Source organism: Mobula birostris, chromosome 5 (genome assembly GCF_030028105.1).
Source record: "Mobula birostris isolate sMobBir1 chromosome 5, sMobBir1.hap1, whole genome shotgun sequence".
Lineage (NCBI taxonomy): Eukaryota > Metazoa > Chordata > Chondrichthyes > Myliobatiformes > Myliobatidae > Mobula > Mobula birostris.
Window position 1 is genome coordinate 40,302,030 of NC_092374.1, and position 20,227 is coordinate 40,322,256.

The following is a 20,227-nucleotide window of genomic DNA, read 5'->3' on the forward strand; positions in this document are numbered from 1 at the left end:
AGGCAGGGTTTGAGGGTCGGCACAACATTGTGGACTGAAGGGCCTGTAATGTGCTGTACTATTCTATGTTATATTTATCAAGATCAAGAGCATATGTGTGACAAGGGATTAAAACGAGCAATCATGATATTTGCAGATTTAACTGCATTATTAAACAAAAATAGAAACAAATAATTTCAGTGGTTAAGGAAGATGTTTTGTCTTTGGGAGAATGGGGAGAAAAAGAGAGGAGGGTGTAGAGAGCAGAAGAGAGGTGGATAAAGAGGGGAAAAGCAGAGAAGAGAGACAAATAGGGAAAATAGCAGGGTAAGTGTAGTTAGCAAAGAAAGATATGAGGGCAGAGTGGATAAAGGTCATGAAGAGAGGGGAAGCATGGAAGTAGAAGACACAGGAAGAGGGGAAGGTAGGAGTGGAACAGACAGAAGAGGGAGAGAGCTGAAGTAGTGAGAGGGTGATATATCAGTGTATAAGGAACAGAACAGAGAGGGGAAAAGCAAAGAATGAAGAAGCAGAAAGCTATGCAATGGGAAGAGGAAAGCACAGTGATGGGAAGGAGAAAAATGATAAAGGGATAAAAGAATACGAATTGTGAGTAGGATTAAGAAGGAATCCATTATTTGATATGTGAGCATTGTAAGGCACTATATAATGTTATTGAAAACTTTCCTTATTAGTATACAATATAAACATGTTAAAATAACGTATTAATTTCCAATCACATTAATCAAAGTGACATCTTAATATTTAATAAAAGCAGAACATTTACCTTCTAAAGCATTGGTTATGTTACATTCTTCAAATTCAACAGAACCTGAAACGAGAACATGAAAGCATTGTTCAAATCAAATTTCCTTCAGAATTCACTAGAACTTCGTAAATAGTCAATTCAGCAGTCAAAATTACCCTTAGCTTTTTGCTTTAAATGGAAAGATGTTTAATGTTTGACTATTTTATTTCACATGTATTTAAAACATTTACAATATGAATCAGATAATGTTTTTATTTAAAACTCCTCTACTTTGCTTCAAGGGTTTATTCAGTTCTAGGCACTAGAAATAAATAACATGAGCAAGATCATCTCCACCCTCTATACCTCTTCAGAAAGAAATATTTGTTTCCTACTCCAAACACCAAACAGCATTCCAATAGGAAGAGTACCCAGACGCAATACTCCTTTAAGTTTTCTGTATTTGTTTTCCTCAGATCAGTCATCATGGGCAGCAGAAGCCCAAACAAGGTAAGAGCTCTTCATTTTAAGACATCTATAAACTGACTGGCTCTTATCTTCAGCTTCAAAAGAGATAACTTCACGTGACATGTTATTACCAAAGTCATATATTGACAATTGATTTCTTTCTCGTTTAACAGAACTAAACAACTGTCCACAATAAGTTAAGTAAATCAAAATAAAGTTGGATTGGAGAAAAGTATTCAAGGAAAAATGTAACAAAAAAAGTTGACAAAACAACTAAAGATATACAGAACAATCTAGAACTAAAAGAAAATACATATAAAATGCATAATATACCTCCAATCCAGCAACCGGAGTGGAGAGATTGATATCAAAAGAGGAAAAGGTGTTGCATTTGATGAGAGGTATAAAAGGATATAGAGAGAGAAATTTGAAAAGGATATTAAATCTACAATAAACACTTTTTACAATGTTATTAGAACAAAGAATATAATTATATCAATTCCTTGAAAGCTAATAACTGAACTTCAAAATGAAGATAAGAACTTTCTTAATAATAATGAACAATTAATACTATTTGCAAGAAGAGGAAGAGTGTAGCATGCTAACAATGCCCCCAAAAATATTAAGTAAGGGATGGAGTCCCACCAAAATTCACAAATTTAAAATATTATAAAGATGAAAAATATATAACACCAAAGTGACAGACCACAATGATTAGATAATTTCTATCTCACGCTCAAATGAATTAATGAAATAACACTGTAGAAACACTAAAAATATTCTTCCAATTTTCTCTCAGTTTATTAACTTGATTGGAAAATTGCAAATGCCATTCCACTATTTAAAAAAAATCCAAAGGTAACTAGTTAAGCACAGAATTTAGAAATCTGTTTTGGGACTACAAAAATTGCCATTTATTATGCCTTGAGGTGATGAGTAAGAGAACCTCTTTACTAGATGCGAGGATGGATTATGCTACATAAATTCTGTTCTACAAAACCCTAGTTAGAGTAAATCTGGAGTAATGAACAGTTCTGAACACACCTTACAAAGGATATAGATACATAGATTCCAAAGGATAAATTAAGAGAAGAAACTACACAAATTAAGGATAGATTTAATTGAATCTTCAAGATATCAATGAAAACTGTTAGGGTAGGATAGCTTCATCTGGAGTCCAGAATCAAAAGGCATGATTTAAAAAATTACTTCTAAGATTTTCAAGAGTGAGTTAGGAAATATTTCTTCACACAAAAGGTGGTATTTACATTTGTTAATTAACACTTGGTCAATTGAATCCGAGACAGAGAGATTCTTGTGAACTAATGGAGATGTATGCAGCACACATCAAAGTTGCTGGTGAACGCAGCAGGCCAGGCAGCATCTGTAGGAAGAGGTGCAGTCGACGTTTCAGGCCGAGACCCTTTGTCAGGACTAACTGAAGGAAGAGTGGTAAGGGATTTGAAAGTTGGAGGGGGAGGGGGAGATCCAAAATGATAGAAGACAGGAGGGGGAGGGATAGAGCCAAGAGCTGGACAGGTGATAGGCAAAAGGGGATACGAGAGGATCATGGGACAGGAGGTCCGGAAAGAAAGACAAGGGGGGGGGGGGACCCAGAGGATGGGCAAGAGGTATATTCAGAGGGACAGAGGGAGAAAAAGGAGAGTGAGAGAAAGAATGTGTGCATAAAAATAAGTAACAGATGGGGTACGAAGGGGAGGTGGGGCCTAGCGGAAGTTAGAGAAGTCGATGTTCATGCCATCAGGTTGGAGGCTACCCAGACGGAATATAAGGTGTTGTTCCTCCAACCTGAGTGTGGCTTCATCTTTACAGTAGAGGAGGCCGTGGATAGACATGTCAGAATGGGAATGGGATGTGGAATTAAAATGTGTGGCCACTGGGAGATCCTGCTTTCTCTGGCGGACAGAGCGTAGATGTTCAGCAAAGCGGTCTCCCAGTTTGCGTCGGGTCTCGTCAATATATAAAAGGCCACATCAGGAGCACCGGACGCAGTATATCACCCCAGTCAACTCACAGGTGAAGTGTTGCCTCACCTGGAAGGACTGTTTGGGGCCCTGAATGGTGGTAAGGGAGGAAGTGTAAGGGCATGTGTAGCACTTGTTCCGCTTACACAGATAAGTGCCAGGAGGGAGATCAGTGGGGAGGGATTGGGGGGACGAATGGACAAGGGGGATTGGTCACAAATCAGCAATCATCTCTTTAGCTGGCGGCATAGGGTTGAAGAATTTGAGCAAATGTTTCTTTCTGCAGGATTCTAAGTTTCTAGTCAACAGTACCAGGCCTGTATGACCACATATTTATAGGATAATTATTTGAAAGGACAAACAAAGCTTCGGAGCTTAGATCTAGGTTAGAAGCTTTTGAAGTTTTATTTTTCCAAAATAAAATCATTGTAATATATACATCTTTACATCCAGTTAAGTGTCAGCTGCATTGTATTGGCCTAAGTCAGAACCACATTCACAGAATTGAGCACAAAATCCCAGTTAGCAGTTCAACACAGTACGGTGGCAGTTGGAGGTGTCATTTTTTCAGATCAGGTGTAAAACCTACGTCAATTCTAACAAGTGGAAAAAATTGCAAGGGAATTTACATCAGTGCCATGGTCAACATTTAGACTTCAAGCAATGAAATCAAAATAGTTCATTTGTTCATTAGCACATTGCTCTTTATGTGACCTTACTGTGCACAAATTGACCATCAGGTTTCACAAAGGACAACAATCCAATATAGGAAGTACTTAATTGGTAGTACAGAGCACTAAAACATCATGAAACATGAAAATACTTTATGAATGCAGGTCTCTTCTTTTTTTAAATGCACATTCATAAAATATCAAAATATGTAGCCACTACAGTTTTCAAATAATCAGATTTCAGATGAATAAATCTGAAACCAATATGCATTGCAAGGATGTAATGCTGAAGCTTTATAAGGCATTTGTCAGACTATATTTAGAGTACAGTGAGCTATTTTTAGCTCCATATCTAATAAAGGATATGAAAGCATTGGAGAGGTGCAGAAGAGGCGTACATGAATTATCCCAGAAATGAAAGGGTTAAAGGATGAGGAGCTTTTGATGATTCTGTGCCTGTACTTAATGAAGTTTAGATTTCTCACTGAAGTCTATTAAATATTGAAATATTCAAATAAAGTGGACATGCAAAAGATGTTCCCAATAGTCTAGGACCAAAGGACACAGCCTCAGAATTTAAGGACATCACTTTAGAACAGAGATGAGGAGGAATTTCTTTAGCTAGAAGGTGGTGAATCTGTAGGATTCATTGCTACAAATAGTTGTGGAAGACATGTCATTGGGTATACTTAAAGCAGAGGTTGATAGGTACTTGATAGATTCTTAATAAGGGTGATGAAGGTTACTGGGAGAAGGCAAGGGAATGGATTTGGGAAGGAAAATAAATCAGCCATGATTGAATGGTGGAACAGTCTCGATGGGCCTAATGGCCTAATTATGCTCCTATGCTTTATGGTTTTATGGTCTTAAATGATAGCACATAACCATCTGTAAATTACAAGTAAATTCTCAGTTTAAAAAAAGAGTACATTTTTCAAAATTCATGTGCAATAGCAGAATTATTTCACTATACTTTAACTTTTGTAATATTAGCAGCAATATCTTTTACCATTAGATCACATTTTCTAAACCTTGATGGGCTTAAACTAAAGTCATTCAACCAAATTAAATACAGTACACAACAAATGGATAGGTTTGTCACTTAAGGGAATTCTTAAGAGTCTCTTAAAAAAATATTCTGTTTGAGCTATTAGCATACCTAGTAGTTCAATCTGTCCAAATCATGTGGAAAGTTATGCCAAAATTATCTCAAATTCCAACAAGAGTAGCAAAGTAGTAAGAACTAAAGCAAAAAAAGAGCAAAAATGTAATCAAGCAGCCAACCAAGTTTTATAACGAGGTATGTTTTTCAATTATGAAATCATGCATGACAGGACAGTTTTTACAATGCATATGCTTTAACTGTTGCCTGAGATGACAAGCCTTTGCATGCCTGGCTTTGTGCTAGTTGACAACTTAGCGGGATGCAAGCACACATTCTGACCCTCCTCACAGCGCATCACTTCTGAATTGTTTCTGCAGTAGAAAGTTGATTCAACCTCTCTCTGAAAAGCACTGAACCGACTACCATTCTGCTATTTAATCATGGCAAAACATGTTATTTTTCTGACAGCATTAAAGCCTGAGTGCAATCCTTAATGAACAGCTTTATAGAAGTGGAATTTGAAATATTTTAGCCTCAACTAATTCTGCATCAAAACAAAAGGTAACTGGTGGTATTTCAGTTTTGATCTTCAACACAAAAGGTCAATTTTTGCATGCTAATTCCAGTGCCTGATGTCTTCCTGTTATTTCTAACAAATATAAAATTATATCTGTACATATTGTAAGGACAAACCATGATAACTGGAGACCAGGAGGCAAATACATATATTATTATAGAACATCTTTAAACACTAGATCAAGGCAGGTATTTCAATTATTTATAGTACTTCAAAGGAAAATAATTTAGAAACTAAGATGTGTAAAATAATGTTATCTGAAACCTTGATCAAAGATGACATTTTGTTTAAACGCACAGACCCTGCCTGTTTCTAACTTGAAGAGAAACAGTTCAAAAAGGGAAAGGGCGCCCTACTACACAACCTGCCATATTCACCCATCAATGACATATTTCATCACTGAATTTCACCAAAAGTAGTTAAATTATAAAATATATTTTTGAAAGAGAAGCAAATACAACAAATGTGGCAACATGCAGATCAACTCTAGTTTCATAAAATTTCATAATCGTTAATGTGAAATTTTATTTTTCAGAGATCTCTAGATTGATATACTAAATTGCTTCTGTAAAACTTTCATATTCACGTAGACATTACAAGCTTCCTGAGAGATCTTCATGATTGTTACTATTGTCTGCAGTTTCTAAAGCAATTATGTCAGAAAATATTGGTGTTGATCTTGCACCATATTGGTCCGCATGCAGCAACAAGCCCATTCATTTCCTTTCTTTCTTTTCAAATCTTTTTATTATTATATTATTCAAAAATAATACGAGTACATCGAAGTAAACAACACTTACAATGTCCCAAGGAAAAAAAAAATTAGTCTAAGGATTGAAAATTTTTTGGTGATAATAAAAAAACCCTACTAAGCAGAAAAAGTGGAGGGGGGGGGAGACGCACCCCATTTGGTGTACAACCCAGAGCCATGCATCATACAAAAAGCTTCCAAAGATAAACATCAAACCGCCAGCAAGAAAAAAATATACACCAAAAATTTACAATTAGATCATGGAGGAAATCTATCAATTAACTCAAATGATAATAACGAGCAAATGAACCCCATCTTTTCTTAAAATCAAATAAAGGTTCAAAGGTTCGACTTCTAATTTTCTCCAAACTAAGACATAGCATCACTTGAGAGAACCACTGTGACAAAGTGGGAGCTGATGTATCCTTCCACTTCAACAAAATGGCCCTCCTACCTATCAATGTAACAAATGCAATAACATGTTGGTCAGACACAGGGATACCATGGATATTTTCAGGAATTATTCCAAAGAGCACAGTTAATTTGTTAGGTTGTAAATTAATTTTAAGTGCTTTAGAAATTGTCGAAAAAACTAACTTCCAGAACTGTTCTAATATAGAACAAGACTAAAACATGTGTGTCAACGTAGCTGTCTCCGTTTTACATCTATCACAGTAACTATCAACATTAGGAAATATTTTAGACAGTCTTTCCTTCGTAAAATGTAAACTATGTACAATTTTAAATTGAATCAGTGAATGACTAGCACAGATCGAAGAAGAGTTAACCAGCTTCAGAATCTGCGTCCAATCTGCCGTCATAAAAGTCAAATTGAGTTCCTCTTCCCAATCTTGTTTAATCTTAAATAAGGGATGCTTATTCCATTGTAATAATAAATTATAAATTCTTCCAATAGAACACTTCGTTGAAGGATTCATGCTCATAATAGTATCTAACAGGTCAGCCTCCAATATACAAGGAAAATTACTTAAATATTTTTGTAAGAAATGTCTAATTTGAAGGTATTGTAAAAAGTGTGAGTATGAAAGAGAATATTTATCAACTAATTGTTCAAAAGACATCAATCTATCTTCTTTACATAAATCCAAAAAAGAATTAATACCTTTGTTTTTCCAGAGTAAAAAAAATTGGATCACTCAAAGAAGGCTTAAAAAAGTAATTTCGATAAATTAAACTACAAAATTTAAATTTTTTAAGATTAAAAAAATTGCGGAACTGGAGCCAAATTTGTAAAGAATGCTTAATCACAGGGTATAGGTTTAAATTAGTAACTTCAGCTAATTGTACAGGTAAAGCAACTCCCAATAAAGAGGTTAAATAAAACTGTTTCACAGCTTTCAATCAATTCCAGGTCTACCCAAATTGGCCAATCATTCTTATCAACCCAATATAACCAAAAGGACATGTATCACACATTAACAGCCCAGTAATACATTCTTAAATTAGGCAAAGCGAGACCTCCATCCTTTTTCAACTTTTGTAAGTGACATTTACTAATTCTTGGTTTTTTATTATTCCAAATAAAAGATAAAATAATAGAATCAATCCGATCAAAAAACTTCTTAGTCAAAAAAACAGGGATATTCTGAAATAAATATAAAAATTTTGGTAAAATCATCATTTTAACTATATGGATACGACCAACAAGTGAAAATGTAAGTGGACTCCATCTACTAAATAAATACTTCATAGAGTCTACCAAGGGAACGAAATTGGCTTTATAAAGATTCTTATATTTTTTAGTGATTATAACACCTAAATATCTAAAAGAATCCATGACTTTAAAAGGAGTATTATCATATATAGAGACAGATTCATTTAAAGGAAACAATTCACTTTTACTAAAATTTATTTTATATCCTGAAAAATCTCCAAATTCATTGAATAATTTTAGCAAGGCAGGAATCGATTGTTCGGGATTAGATATATAAACTAATAAATCGTCAGCGTAAAGAGAAATCTTATGAATGGTCTCATTCACACAGATCCCATGAATATTTTCAGCTTCACGAAGAGCAATAGCAAGGGGTTCTAATTTTAAATTAAATAACAAAGGAGTTAATGGATAACCTTGTCTTGTCCCCCGTGAAAGCTGAAAAAAAGGAGACCTACAGTTGTTAGTGACAACAGTAGCAATAGGAGCTTTATATATCATTCTAATCCAATTATTAAAATTAACACCAAAGCCAAATTTCTCTAAAACATTAAATAAATATTTCCATTCAACTTGATCGAACAATTTTTCAGCATCCAAAGAGATGACGCATTGTGGAGTTTTAAGAGGACGAATATATAATGTTAAATAGTCTCCAAACGTTTGAAAATGAATAACGACCCTTTATAAAACCTGTTTGATCTTTAAAAATAATTTTACCCAAAATATTCTCCAACCGATTGGCCATTATCTTTGACAAAATCTTAGCATTGACATTCAATAATGCAATTGGTCTATATGAGGCACAGTCAGTAGGATCTTTATCCTTTTTAAGAATTAAAGAAATAGAAGCCTTATAGAAAGTAGAGGGTAAATCACCTTTCACAAAAGAATCCTTAAACATTTCCAACATATACGGAAGAAAGCAATTTTCCAAACTTTTTATAAAATTCTACAGGATAGCCATCAAGTCCAGGGGCCTTACCAGATTGCATTGAAAAAATAGCTTCATGAATTTTGGCTTCAGTAATTTGGGCATCAAGAGTTTTTTGATCCTCAACAGAAATTTTAGGAAAAGCAATCTTTCGTAAGAAAACATTCATTTCAGAAGAATCTACTGGACATTGAGATTTATAAAGTTCAGTATAAAAATCTTGAAAAATCTTATTAATTTCTGCATATTCCTAAGCAAGAGTACCATCATTCTCACAAATCTTCAATATTTGCCTTTTGGTTCCAGCTGTTTGTTATTTTTATCTCCAAACATATAAAATTGGCTCTTTAACTTAAGCAAATAGCCTTCAATGGGATGAGTCAGTAATAGGTTATATTGTGATTGAAGTTCCACCCCTTGTTTGAATAAATCAATATTAGGGGAAATTGCATAAATATTATCCAAGTCTTTAATTTATTTTGGAATCTTATCTAATTGTGCTTTAGTCTGTTTTTTAAGCTTAGCTGAATAAGAAATGATCTGACCACGTAAAAATGCTTTAAATGTATCTCATATAATTAATTTGGACATACCCCCGTATCATTAAAAAGAAAAATATTATTTTATCTGGGTTTCAATGAAACTGACAAAGTCAGAGTTTCGCAATAATGTCTGAGACATGCGCCATGGTGGGCGAGCAAGAATGACATCATCAAATTCAAAAGACAAACTCAGAGGCGCATGATCAGGTATAGCAATAGCGTCATATTTACAATTTTTAACACTAGGCAAGAAGCAGGGATTGATTATAATATAATCAATCCTTGAATATTTTTTATAAACATGTGAAAAGAAAGAATATTCTCTGTTATCAGGGTGCAGATACCTCCATAATTCGATCAATCCGAAATCAATCAAAAAGGAGTTAATAAGTGACGCGGAGCAATTTGGAAGTCGCTGATTGGTTGAGTTCTTGTCAAACATAGGATTTAAACAACAGTTAAAATCCCCGCCCATTATCAACATATATTCATTTAAATCTGGCAGTAAAGCAAATATCTTTTTTAAAAAACAAGGATCATCTAAGTTAGGACCGTATAGATTGACCAAAACAACTTTTCTGTTACAGATCACTCCTTTAACAATTAAAAATCTACCATTAGAATCTGACTCAATATCCTCTTGAATAAATATATTGGATTTAATAAAGATGAACACACCCTTAGTTTTACTCTGAGAAGTAGAGTGGAACTGCAAACCTCTCCACGATCCAAAAAATCTATTTTGATCTTCCACCCTGATATGTGTCTCTTGAGCAAAAATTATATTAGGTTGGAATCGGTTAATAATTTTAAAGGTCTTTATTCGTTTGATAGGATGATTCCAACCACGTACATTCCAATTTATTACGTTAATCCGTTTAAGTACAATACTATGATTTTATTCTACTTTATACATGCGCAGAGCACACACCAATATGGGATGATCAAAAATGGTGGCGATAAAGAATACAACCACATAGAAAACACGTATGCTCCAGAACCACCCAATGGGAAAAAACTCCTAACACTAACCCCACCCACCTCCCTGAAAGCCCGAAAAAAAGGCAAGCAAGCTGTGATAGAATACAAAGCCAGGGACCGCTCTGTCTGTACAGGGAAAAAAAAAAATTTTTGATGAATTATCTTTCCCTCCTCCTGTTAGTAAAGAAAAACCGAGTGACCTTGTAAGAAAAACAATAAAGTCTCAACAAAGGAAAGTATTTACATTCCAGCATCTATTAAACAAGAAAGAACCAAAATAATGTTATCTCTTAAAAAGAAAAATCAGTGCCATTTTTAAGTTTAACATTAAATCCCTAAACATTAAATTGGTTATAAGACACTATAATAAAGCAGAAAAAAGTTAATAGCATATTTAACCCAGCTAAATTTTCAAAAATACTAGTTAATAATACCATAAGTAATTAAACCCTCCCAAATATATATATATATATATATATATAAAAAGAAGCCCCATTAGTGGGGAAAAAAACTACGAATTAATTAATTAAGAAACAAAAATAACATCAAACCAGATCCATTTATCCTCTTTTCTCAGTCGAATGTCCAAGTAACCATTTAAACAGTCATACTTGAACCATAGATCTTCTTTCCAAAAGAAAACCAATAATATGCAATAATGAACAAATCTCCTTATCTTCTTTTATTACTCTCTCAATGGAATATCAAGTAACCTTCATAAACCTTCTTTCCAAAATGCGAATAATATACAGATAACCAAACAACCTTTCAGATAGTTCATTTGGTAGCAGCGGCAGATATAATTTGAACGAAGTCCAGTGCGGCTTTTGGATGAAAAAATGTACAAGGAGGAGAGTTAGGAGGAAAAACTTTAATTCTTGTCAGGTAACACAGAGAAGGAAACAGTTTCTAATCATATGCCTGTTTCATTACCAGAGCAAATCCTGACCTTTGTTCCATCACCTCCCTTGGATAATCTTCATAAAAACAGAGCTCAGGTTCCTTAAATCTAAAAACACTCTGTTTTCTTGCCTGTCGCATTATTTGATCTTTAATTTTAAAACAGATCTTGGTTTATTTGGATCTTTAAATTTTGAAATAAAAGCTCTGTGTGCTCTTTCTATAGCAGGCGGCTGTGATAGTATGGTAGGAAATAAAGTATGAAAAAGCTTACCAAAGTAAGCAGTTAAATCTCTATCTTCAGCTCCCTCTTGCAGCCCAACAACTCGTATGTTCCTTTGGCGAGACCTAGTACCAGGTCTATAATCTTATTTTGATATCTTTCCAAACAGGTTGCAGCTTCAAACAATTTTTGCTTAGTTATCTTCAATTCCTCTTCGTGTGTAATGACTTGAGTTTCCAAGTCTTTAAGCTTTCCCAAAAATGACTTCATTTCATTAATATTCTTTTCCAGTTGGTCTTTAATTGACCCATTCTGATCTTTAATTGAATTCAGTGTCCGAACAATATCTTCAGCCCATGGTGGCATTTCATCTGATCTTTCCTTTTGCATCTTTCCTTTCCCATTACCTTTGTCCCTAGGTTCAGACAAGTTCTTCCCACTCCTCGTAGTCATAGACATATTGTTCCCCCTCAAGAATCAGCAAATAAAAAATTTAACTTCAAAGTTTAAACTAGGGGGAGAGAGAGATAAAACTAAGAGCAGCACAAAATTGCTGCTACTCCATTTGCAGACAGGCGTGGTCTCCCAAGCCCATTCATTTCCATGGAGAAGAAGAGTTGTGAAGGACAGGCACAATTTTTGAGTAAGTTACATTATTTGGAATTAATTAATACAAATGTATGTAATTGTTAAGATAACTAAACACCTTTTAATTAACAAATATTTTCCAATAAGTACTTGCAATTCTTTTAAAGATTAAACAGTTTTAAAAATTATGAATCACGGATACATTCAAGCTCTTTTGATAATTTTGATAGCCAGTAGATCTCAGAGCATGGTTTAATTGGGTGTTAGAACTTTCTTCGGGTAGCTTGAGATATTCCTGGGTGGCCCAGGATCTAGCTTCAAAAACTCATTCCTAAACGTTAACCTTTCAGAGCATCTGTCTTGGGTCCAGCATGTAATTATCATTATAAAGAAGGCATGACAGCCTCTACTTTTCTGATAAGTTTGCGTGATTTGGCATGTCATCTAAAACTTGGACAAACTTCTAAGATGTACATTGAAGAGTATACTGACTGGCTGCATCACAACCTGGTAAGGGACCGCCAATGTCTTTGAACTGTTAAAAACTACAAAAAATAGTGGACACAATCCAGTCCATCACGGGTAAAGCCCTCCTGACCATTGAACATATTTACAAGAAGTGCTGTTGTAGGAAAGCAACAACCATTATCAAGAAACCCCACTCTTCTCGCTGCTGCTAGCTGGAAGGAGTACTGTCCCACATCACCAGGTTCAGGACCAGTTATAATCCTTCAACCATCAGGCATTTGAACCAGAGGGGATAACTTCACTCAATCCAACACTTAACTGATTCCACAATCTATCAACTAACTTTTAAGGACTCTTCAACTCGTGTTCTTGAATACATTGCTTATTTATTTAATATTATTCTTTTTTTTTTGTTACATACCCCGTAACTGGGTTGCCAGACCAGCAGAAACGGACCACTTAGTTGGAGTCTGGATTACTGGAACTAAGAAAGTTTTATTAAAGAAATAAGTAACACAGTACTCTAATCATAAGGTTATAAATGCAACAGGTTAGCAATGATAAAACACGCATGTACACAGAACTAGGATAATAGGAATCAATCAAGCTCTATTGCAGTCTAGGGGTAAAATGATCAGTCTCAGGTGACGCAGAGTTCAGTTCAGCTGAGTACAGTTCGCAGTAATCGCTGTTGTGCCGTTGGGGAGAGAGAGAGAGAGAGTGAGCGAGCGAATGCAAATTTCGATTCACAGACCTTTGATGTTCCTCGCAGTTAGCTTTCGGCGCGAGCCCTTTTAACGTCTTCTGAGGTCACCGACTGTGACCCCTCCGTTCCGGATACGTTCGTTCTTCCGCGATGAACCCGGCACCCAGGCAAGGGCGGACACACGCACCAGGTTCCTGCCGATCGTACCTTTTCACCCTGTGCGTCTATCGTCGGTCCCGCGACCAGACCTGCAAACTCCCACCAACTTGTGAAGGCACACTGCACTTCCAGGGTCTTGTTATCTCGTGATCTCGTGGTGTCTGTCTTGCCTTAGCGAACCTGTTCCCTTTATCCCCCTGCTGGGGTATCGCCTGTCCATCAAACTTCAAACAGTTCAGGTTCAAAGCAACCGGTCTGTCAATACTCAGAACTGTGTCTCTTTTCGTTAATCTCTCTCGTTTCTCGTTAACATTTTGACCGCTTCTCCCTTTGTCTCTCTTATCTCTCTCATCAGCATCAATCTTCTGATAACTTGGTCTTTCGTCACTTTTTGTATTTACAGTTTGTTGCCTTTTGCACATTGGTTGTTTGCTCATCTCTGTCATTTGGTTTTTCATTGATTCTATTGTTTCATTCTATTTACTGTGAATGCCTGCCAGAAAACGAATCTCAGGGTAGAAAATGGTGACATATTATGTACTTTGACTACAGCATTTAATTTTGCATTGAAAGTGGTTTGGAAAGTCTACTTTAGAATGTACTATTCCTCATGATTCATTACAAAATTGTCTCTTGAATCAATTGTGCCATATGGTGTGATCTGATTAATGGACTGAATCAAACCTATATTCATTCATCGTTCAACCAACTATCATTTCCCAATCCTGCAGTTTTCTCATGGCTGCACTTACTATTTTCTGCTTTGAGCAATCAAAAGTCCTTCTTATCTTTTAAGATGCTTCTGAAAAAAGGTCAAGATTACATGCATTTAGACCTGTATAAAGAACACCCTCAGGACCATGATAAAATTTGGAAATGCCCTAGCATTGTAAAGCAGAGCAATTGACTAAACCTTCAGTTGATTACAGTAGGGCTTATGATAAATATTTCTGGATCAATCTGGAGGTGTACAAGATAATGAAAGGCATTGATATTGTGGATAGTCAGAGGCTTTTTCCCCAGGCTGAAATGGCTAGCACAAGAGGACATAGTTTTAAGGTGCTTGGAAGTAGGTACAGAGGTAAGTTTTTTTTTCGTAGAGAGTGGTGAGTGTGTGGAATGGGCTGCCGGCAGCGGTGGTGGAGGTGGAAACGATAGGGTATTTTAAGAGACTCCTGGATGCATATATGGAGCTTAGAAAAATAGAAGGCTATGGGTATGCCTAGGTAGTTCTAAGGTAAGGACACGTTCAGCACAGCTTTGTGGGCTGAAGGGCCTGTATTGTGCTGTAGGTTTTCTATGTTTCTACATTTCTAATTTACTTTTAAGGTACTACCATTGTAAACTTTAAAATACCTTAACTATTTCATTGCATTTGAACTACCTTATCTGAGACATTTAAAATGAGCATAGGTTCAAGTTAGTCCATGAATTGCAAAGGATTTAAGAAACCCACAAGACAATTGAAATGTTGTTTATTTCGCTCTAGAGATGTCGCTTGACCTGTGAGTTCTTCCAGCAATCCTTGAGTACATATTTGTTTGATCATAAAAAATGCATCAAAATAAAATTAGTCTGCCATTTTAAAGAATAAATGCCAGCCCTCCTTTGCAAACACAGGTATATGTATTCACATGCACACAGTAGCATAAACCAGAAAAATGACTGTTCACATTATTCCTGACAGTAAGGCAGCAACAGCAGTATATTTTTATATAAATGACATTTCTACATTTTGTACAAACTAGCATATATATTTTTTTCATTTCTTGGCTAGCTGTTGGGCAATGTTTCTTGAGGCAAAGATTAAAGCATATTTAAGTGCTTTGCCTGTAATCACAAAAATCATTTAAAAGTAGAAGCACTAGATGGAAATTGATAGGATAGAACAAGTGACATAAGCAATCAACCAGTTAATAATTGAAACAAGGAATGGTGGTTCATTAATACTCCAACCAATAAGGCTGCAGAAGGATAATCATTACTAAAAACTACGACTGAAGTCAATAGATCTTTGGTCATTAAGGGAGTCTTAGAATACAGGTAAGATCAAGCAGGTAAGTGAAGTTGGAGTACATTTATCTCACTGAATCATAATCTTAATGAATTTTACTGAGAATATCAAAAGCCATTACCTAACTGAATCATAATCTCACTGAATTTTACCAAGCAAGCTTGACGGCTTATCAACCTCCTCCTGCTCTTATCCCTTATTGTCAAAATTTATTTTCTTCAGAACAGTAAGTGGCAAATGATCTGAACATCAACCAACTGATTTTTCCACAAATGATCTGCTTATTTTCTGTTTTCTGTTTTTATGTCAGAATTAAAGAATCTGCATTATTTGATCTTTAAACAAACTATTATTACTCTGTATTGAAGATGGATTTAGCAAAGAATTTTCATGATACAATGTTTCGTTAAACTATAAAAGCAAAACCTAATCAGCCCCTACAAACATGAGGAAATCTGCAGATGCTGGAATTTCAAGCAATATACATAAAAGTTGCTGGTGAACACAGCAGGCTAGGCAGCATCTATTGGAAGAGGTACAGTCGACGTTTCGGGCCGAGACCCCCTACAACTTCGGTAGACAGAGTTCACACACACAATGTTTTGAAACAAAATAATCTGAATTTATATTGCTTCGAAGTATCTTGGTGCTTCGTGGAAAACATGTTTTTTTGAAATCAAGTCAAGGAAATATTTCCTTCAAATGTTAAGATGAATGTAATGCCAAAATTCTGAATTTAGAAATGATATGAATATAAATATGTTCATATTTTCCTCTATTCAACAGAAGAGAACTCAGTACCACACAAAATTGATTCTTACCAGGTCTGTCTTTACCAGTGCCTTTTGTTTCAGCAAATTTCTGTATCAAACTTTCAACTGTAGTATTCTCGATATTCTGTACCAATTCTTCATGTACCTAAAAACAAAAAAGACTTTATTTTTGAATGATAGATAAAATATAACTGTAATGAAACTACTTTACTTACAGGAGTGAAAGTTGTAGAAAGCCTGTAGTCAATAACATTCAACAGGACTTGACAGCTAAAAATAGCCACAACAAATAATGAAAATATAAATGTAAAGAACAAAATTAGAAAAAAAGAAAATTAATAAAAATGGATGGTAGATTTTACAATGATTAAAGGTTGATAGGTTAGTCCATTACACTTATGAGAATATGTTATTGAAGTACTGTGACTTAATACTTATTATTTGTAACTCTTCTCCCCCTTTCTTTACAGTAACCTGTCGGTAAACTGGTATTAAGGAGGATTGACTATATTTGACAAAATTACCAACTTTCTTGAGAGTTGTCAATAACATGTTTTTCATGGACATTTTATACCTAGGCATTGAGATCATTTACAAGGCCACTTCATGAAATACAGTGGATTCTGGTTAATTGGGACACATCAGGTTCAGTACATTTTCACCCAAAATAAGCAGTGACCCATTCAGCCAAAGTTTTATGGAAATAGTTAAAAAGGTATTAAAAAAAGACAAACTGAGTAACAAATGATGTATTTAAATGAAAAACAGAACAAATTAGAATACTATCAATACTACTACAATACTATAAAACTGTGTATTAGTTCCTAATAGTTATCAATGGATGAATTCATCCAGTATACAGTGCTGTGCTCTTTTAACTGTGCAATTAGCAGACACCTAACGAACTCCCTTCATTGCCTTCCTGCATGAAGTAGAGTAATAATCCAACAATAAACCCTTGCACTCATTTTCTTGGCTGTTGAAAAAGATGTCAGTAGATCTTCTTCAATTGCTTCGAGAATGTGGTTCAACGATTTTCCGCGGTATGTCTGTAAATTTTTTATGATTCCCAAATCCATTGGCCACACCAAGGATGTTGTATTGGCAGGCAGAAATTCCTCCTGGATGTTCCTCAAACATTATAAATTAGGGTGTACTGCACAGGAATTGGTTGTCGACTTCGGAAGGAGTAGTGGACCGCACGACCCAATTTACATCGGTGGTGCGCAAGTGGAACAGGTCAAAAGCTTTAAGTTCCTCAGGGTCAATATCACAAATGACCTGACTTGGTCCAACCAAGCAGAGTCCACTGCCAAGAAGGCCCACCAGTGCCTTTACTTCCTGAGAAAACTAAAGAAATTTGACCTGTCCCCTAAAACCCTCACTAATTTTTATAGTCATAGTCATACTTTATTGATCCCGGGGGAAATTGGTTTTCGTTACAGTTACACCATAAATAATTAAATAGTAATAAAACCATAAATAGTTAAATAGTAATATGTAAATTATGCCAGGAATAAGTCCAGGACCAGCCTATTGGCTCAGGGTGTCTGACCCTCCAAGGGAGGAGTTGTAAAGTTTGATGGCCACAGGCAGGAATGACTTCCTATGATGTTCTGTGTTGCACCTCGGTGGAATGAGTGTCTGGCTGAATGTACTCCTGTGCCCAACCAGTACATTATGTAGTGAATGGGAGACATTGTCCAAGATGGCATGCAATTTGGACAACATCCTCTTTTCGGACACCACCGTGAGAGTCCAGTTCCATCCCTACAACGTCACTGGCCTTACGAAGGAGTTCGTTGATTCTGTTGGTATCTGCTACCCCAGCACACAACAGCAAACATGATCGCACTGGCCACCACAGACTCGTAGAACATCCTCAGCATCGTCCGGCAAATGTTAAAGGACCTGTGATAGATGCACCGTAGAAAGCATTCTTCTAGGGTGCATCACAACCTTGTATGGAAGTTGTCCTGTCCAAGACCGGAAGAAGCTGCAGAAGGTCGTGAACACGGTGCAGCACTTCACACAAATCAATCTTCCGTCCGTGGACTCACTTTACACCGCACGCTGTCAGAGCAGTGCTGCCAGGATAATCAAGGACACGACCCACCCAGCCAACACACTTTTTGTCCCTCTTCCCTTCGGGAGAAGGCTCAGGAGCTTGAAGACTCGTACGGCCAGATTTGGGAACAGCTTTTTTCCAACTGTGATAAGACTGCTGAATGGATCCTGACCCGGATCTGGGCCGTACCCTCCAAATATCCAGACCTGCCTCTCGGTTTTTTTGCACTACCTTACTTTCCATTTTTCTATTTTCTATTTATGATTTATAATTTAAATTTTTAATATTTACTATTGATTTGTAATCCAGGGAGTGGGAAGCACAAAATCAAATATCGCTGTGATGACTGTACGTTCTAGTATCAATTGTTTGGCAACAATAAAGTATAAAGTACTTTATACTTTATTGTCGCCAAACAATTGGTACTAGAACATACAATAAAAGTATATAAAGTATAAAGTTGTCAGCAAGCAGAAGAACTTTTCTTGATTTCTGCTGTAGCTCTATATCTTAACTCATCAGCCATTTCTTAAAAATTTCAGAAGTCATCCATACATTCTTTTTAGCACAGTACTCAATTGGTAAACTATCCATTCTTAGCCACTTAAAGCATTGAGCCTAAATGCTTTTTCCAATAACACATTTACACACAAGTGACTATTTAAAAATTGTTCACTCTAAGCACAGTGCAGTGTCTAACAGCCACATAAGTGCATACAAAAGACGCTAGTGAGAAAGCGTCCTGTCCCAATTAGTGGCATTGTGTCCCAAATGAACGAAGGAAATTCTGGCTATTTTCTCAATTAGTTTTGTTCTTTAAGAGTTGTCCCAAAAAAGCGGCTGCCCCAATTTACTGATGGCCCAATTAAATGGAATCCACTGTACTTCTAAACCAACTAACAGTCTTGAAAACCTTGGAAATGTTAAAAGGCAGAAGGATTAGTACTCATTAGACCAATTCAGAAATAGGGTGACATTGTATAGGTTTGATTTTGGGATCCTGCTATTTCTCAGTCTAAAGAGGGAGTGGCAAAAGAATCACTGGAGGCAGTTCAATAACTATTGAATAAGATAAACATCATTAGATTGTGGGCAGATAAACTACAAATTAACTTAAAGTAAATCATTCCGTATTAATGGTAAAATAGATATAATAGCAAGACATGAAGTGGAAAAAAAAGCAAAAAAAAATTCAAGTCGATGCATACATATTTAGAAAGTAAAACTGCAGAGCAGCAAATAGAAGAAAATAGGATGTCTGGTGCAAAATACTGAATTAAAGTCATAGGATGTCACAATCAAATAGTTCAGTTCTGTTGTCAAAAAATTTCTTGATAAACTCAGAAAATCTTCAAGAAAGGACAATTTCTACAAACAGTACAAGGAAGAGTCACAAAGAGGCTTTGATTTTCTATATTCTGTATAGAAAATGTTATGTTCATCACAACATGAAGGTCAATTGGCTAATCAAGTCTATCACATCTCAGAGAGTAGTCCAAGCCCATTAATTTTCCCTGTTATCTATTCTTCCTACATTCCCAAAAATTAACTTATTTCTACCGCCTACCTACATTACAATTTACAGCAGCCAATTTGCTAGAAACCCACCCACTATTGAAATGTGGGAAGGAACTGGTAGGCCCAGAAGAAACGTGTGGCTATAGAGAGAACACACAAAATCTACATAGAAATCACTGGAGATCAAAATTGAAGCTGGATCAACACACATCAAAGTTGCTGGTGAACGCAGCAGGCCAGGCAGCATCTCTAGGAAGAGGTGCAGTCGATGTTTCAGGCCAAGACCCTTCGTCAGGACTAACTGAAGGAAGAGTGAGTAAGGGATTTGAAAGTTGGAGGGGGAGGGGGAGATCCAAAATGATAGGAGAAGACAGGAGGGGGAGGGATGGAGCCA

At 35.9% G+C, this 20,227-nt stretch overlaps 1 protein-coding gene across 2 annotated transcripts in view; it reads right to left on the bottom strand.

Moving 5' to 3' along the window:
* Positions 1-20,227, bottom strand: part of fcho2 (FCH and mu domain containing endocytic adaptor 2) — a 216,065-nt gene that overhangs the window by 125,264 nt on the left and 70,574 nt on the right. For both annotated transcript variants that reach the window (XM_072257932.1, XM_072257931.1), the window contains exons 8-9: positions 16,296-16,392; positions 767-811 (exon numbers count right to left, since the gene is read on the bottom strand). In XM_072257932.1, coding sequence (XP_072114033.1) covers positions 767-811; positions 16,296-16,392 — 142 coding nt within the window. The remainder of the gene's footprint in view (positions 1-766; positions 812-16,295; positions 16,393-20,227) is intronic.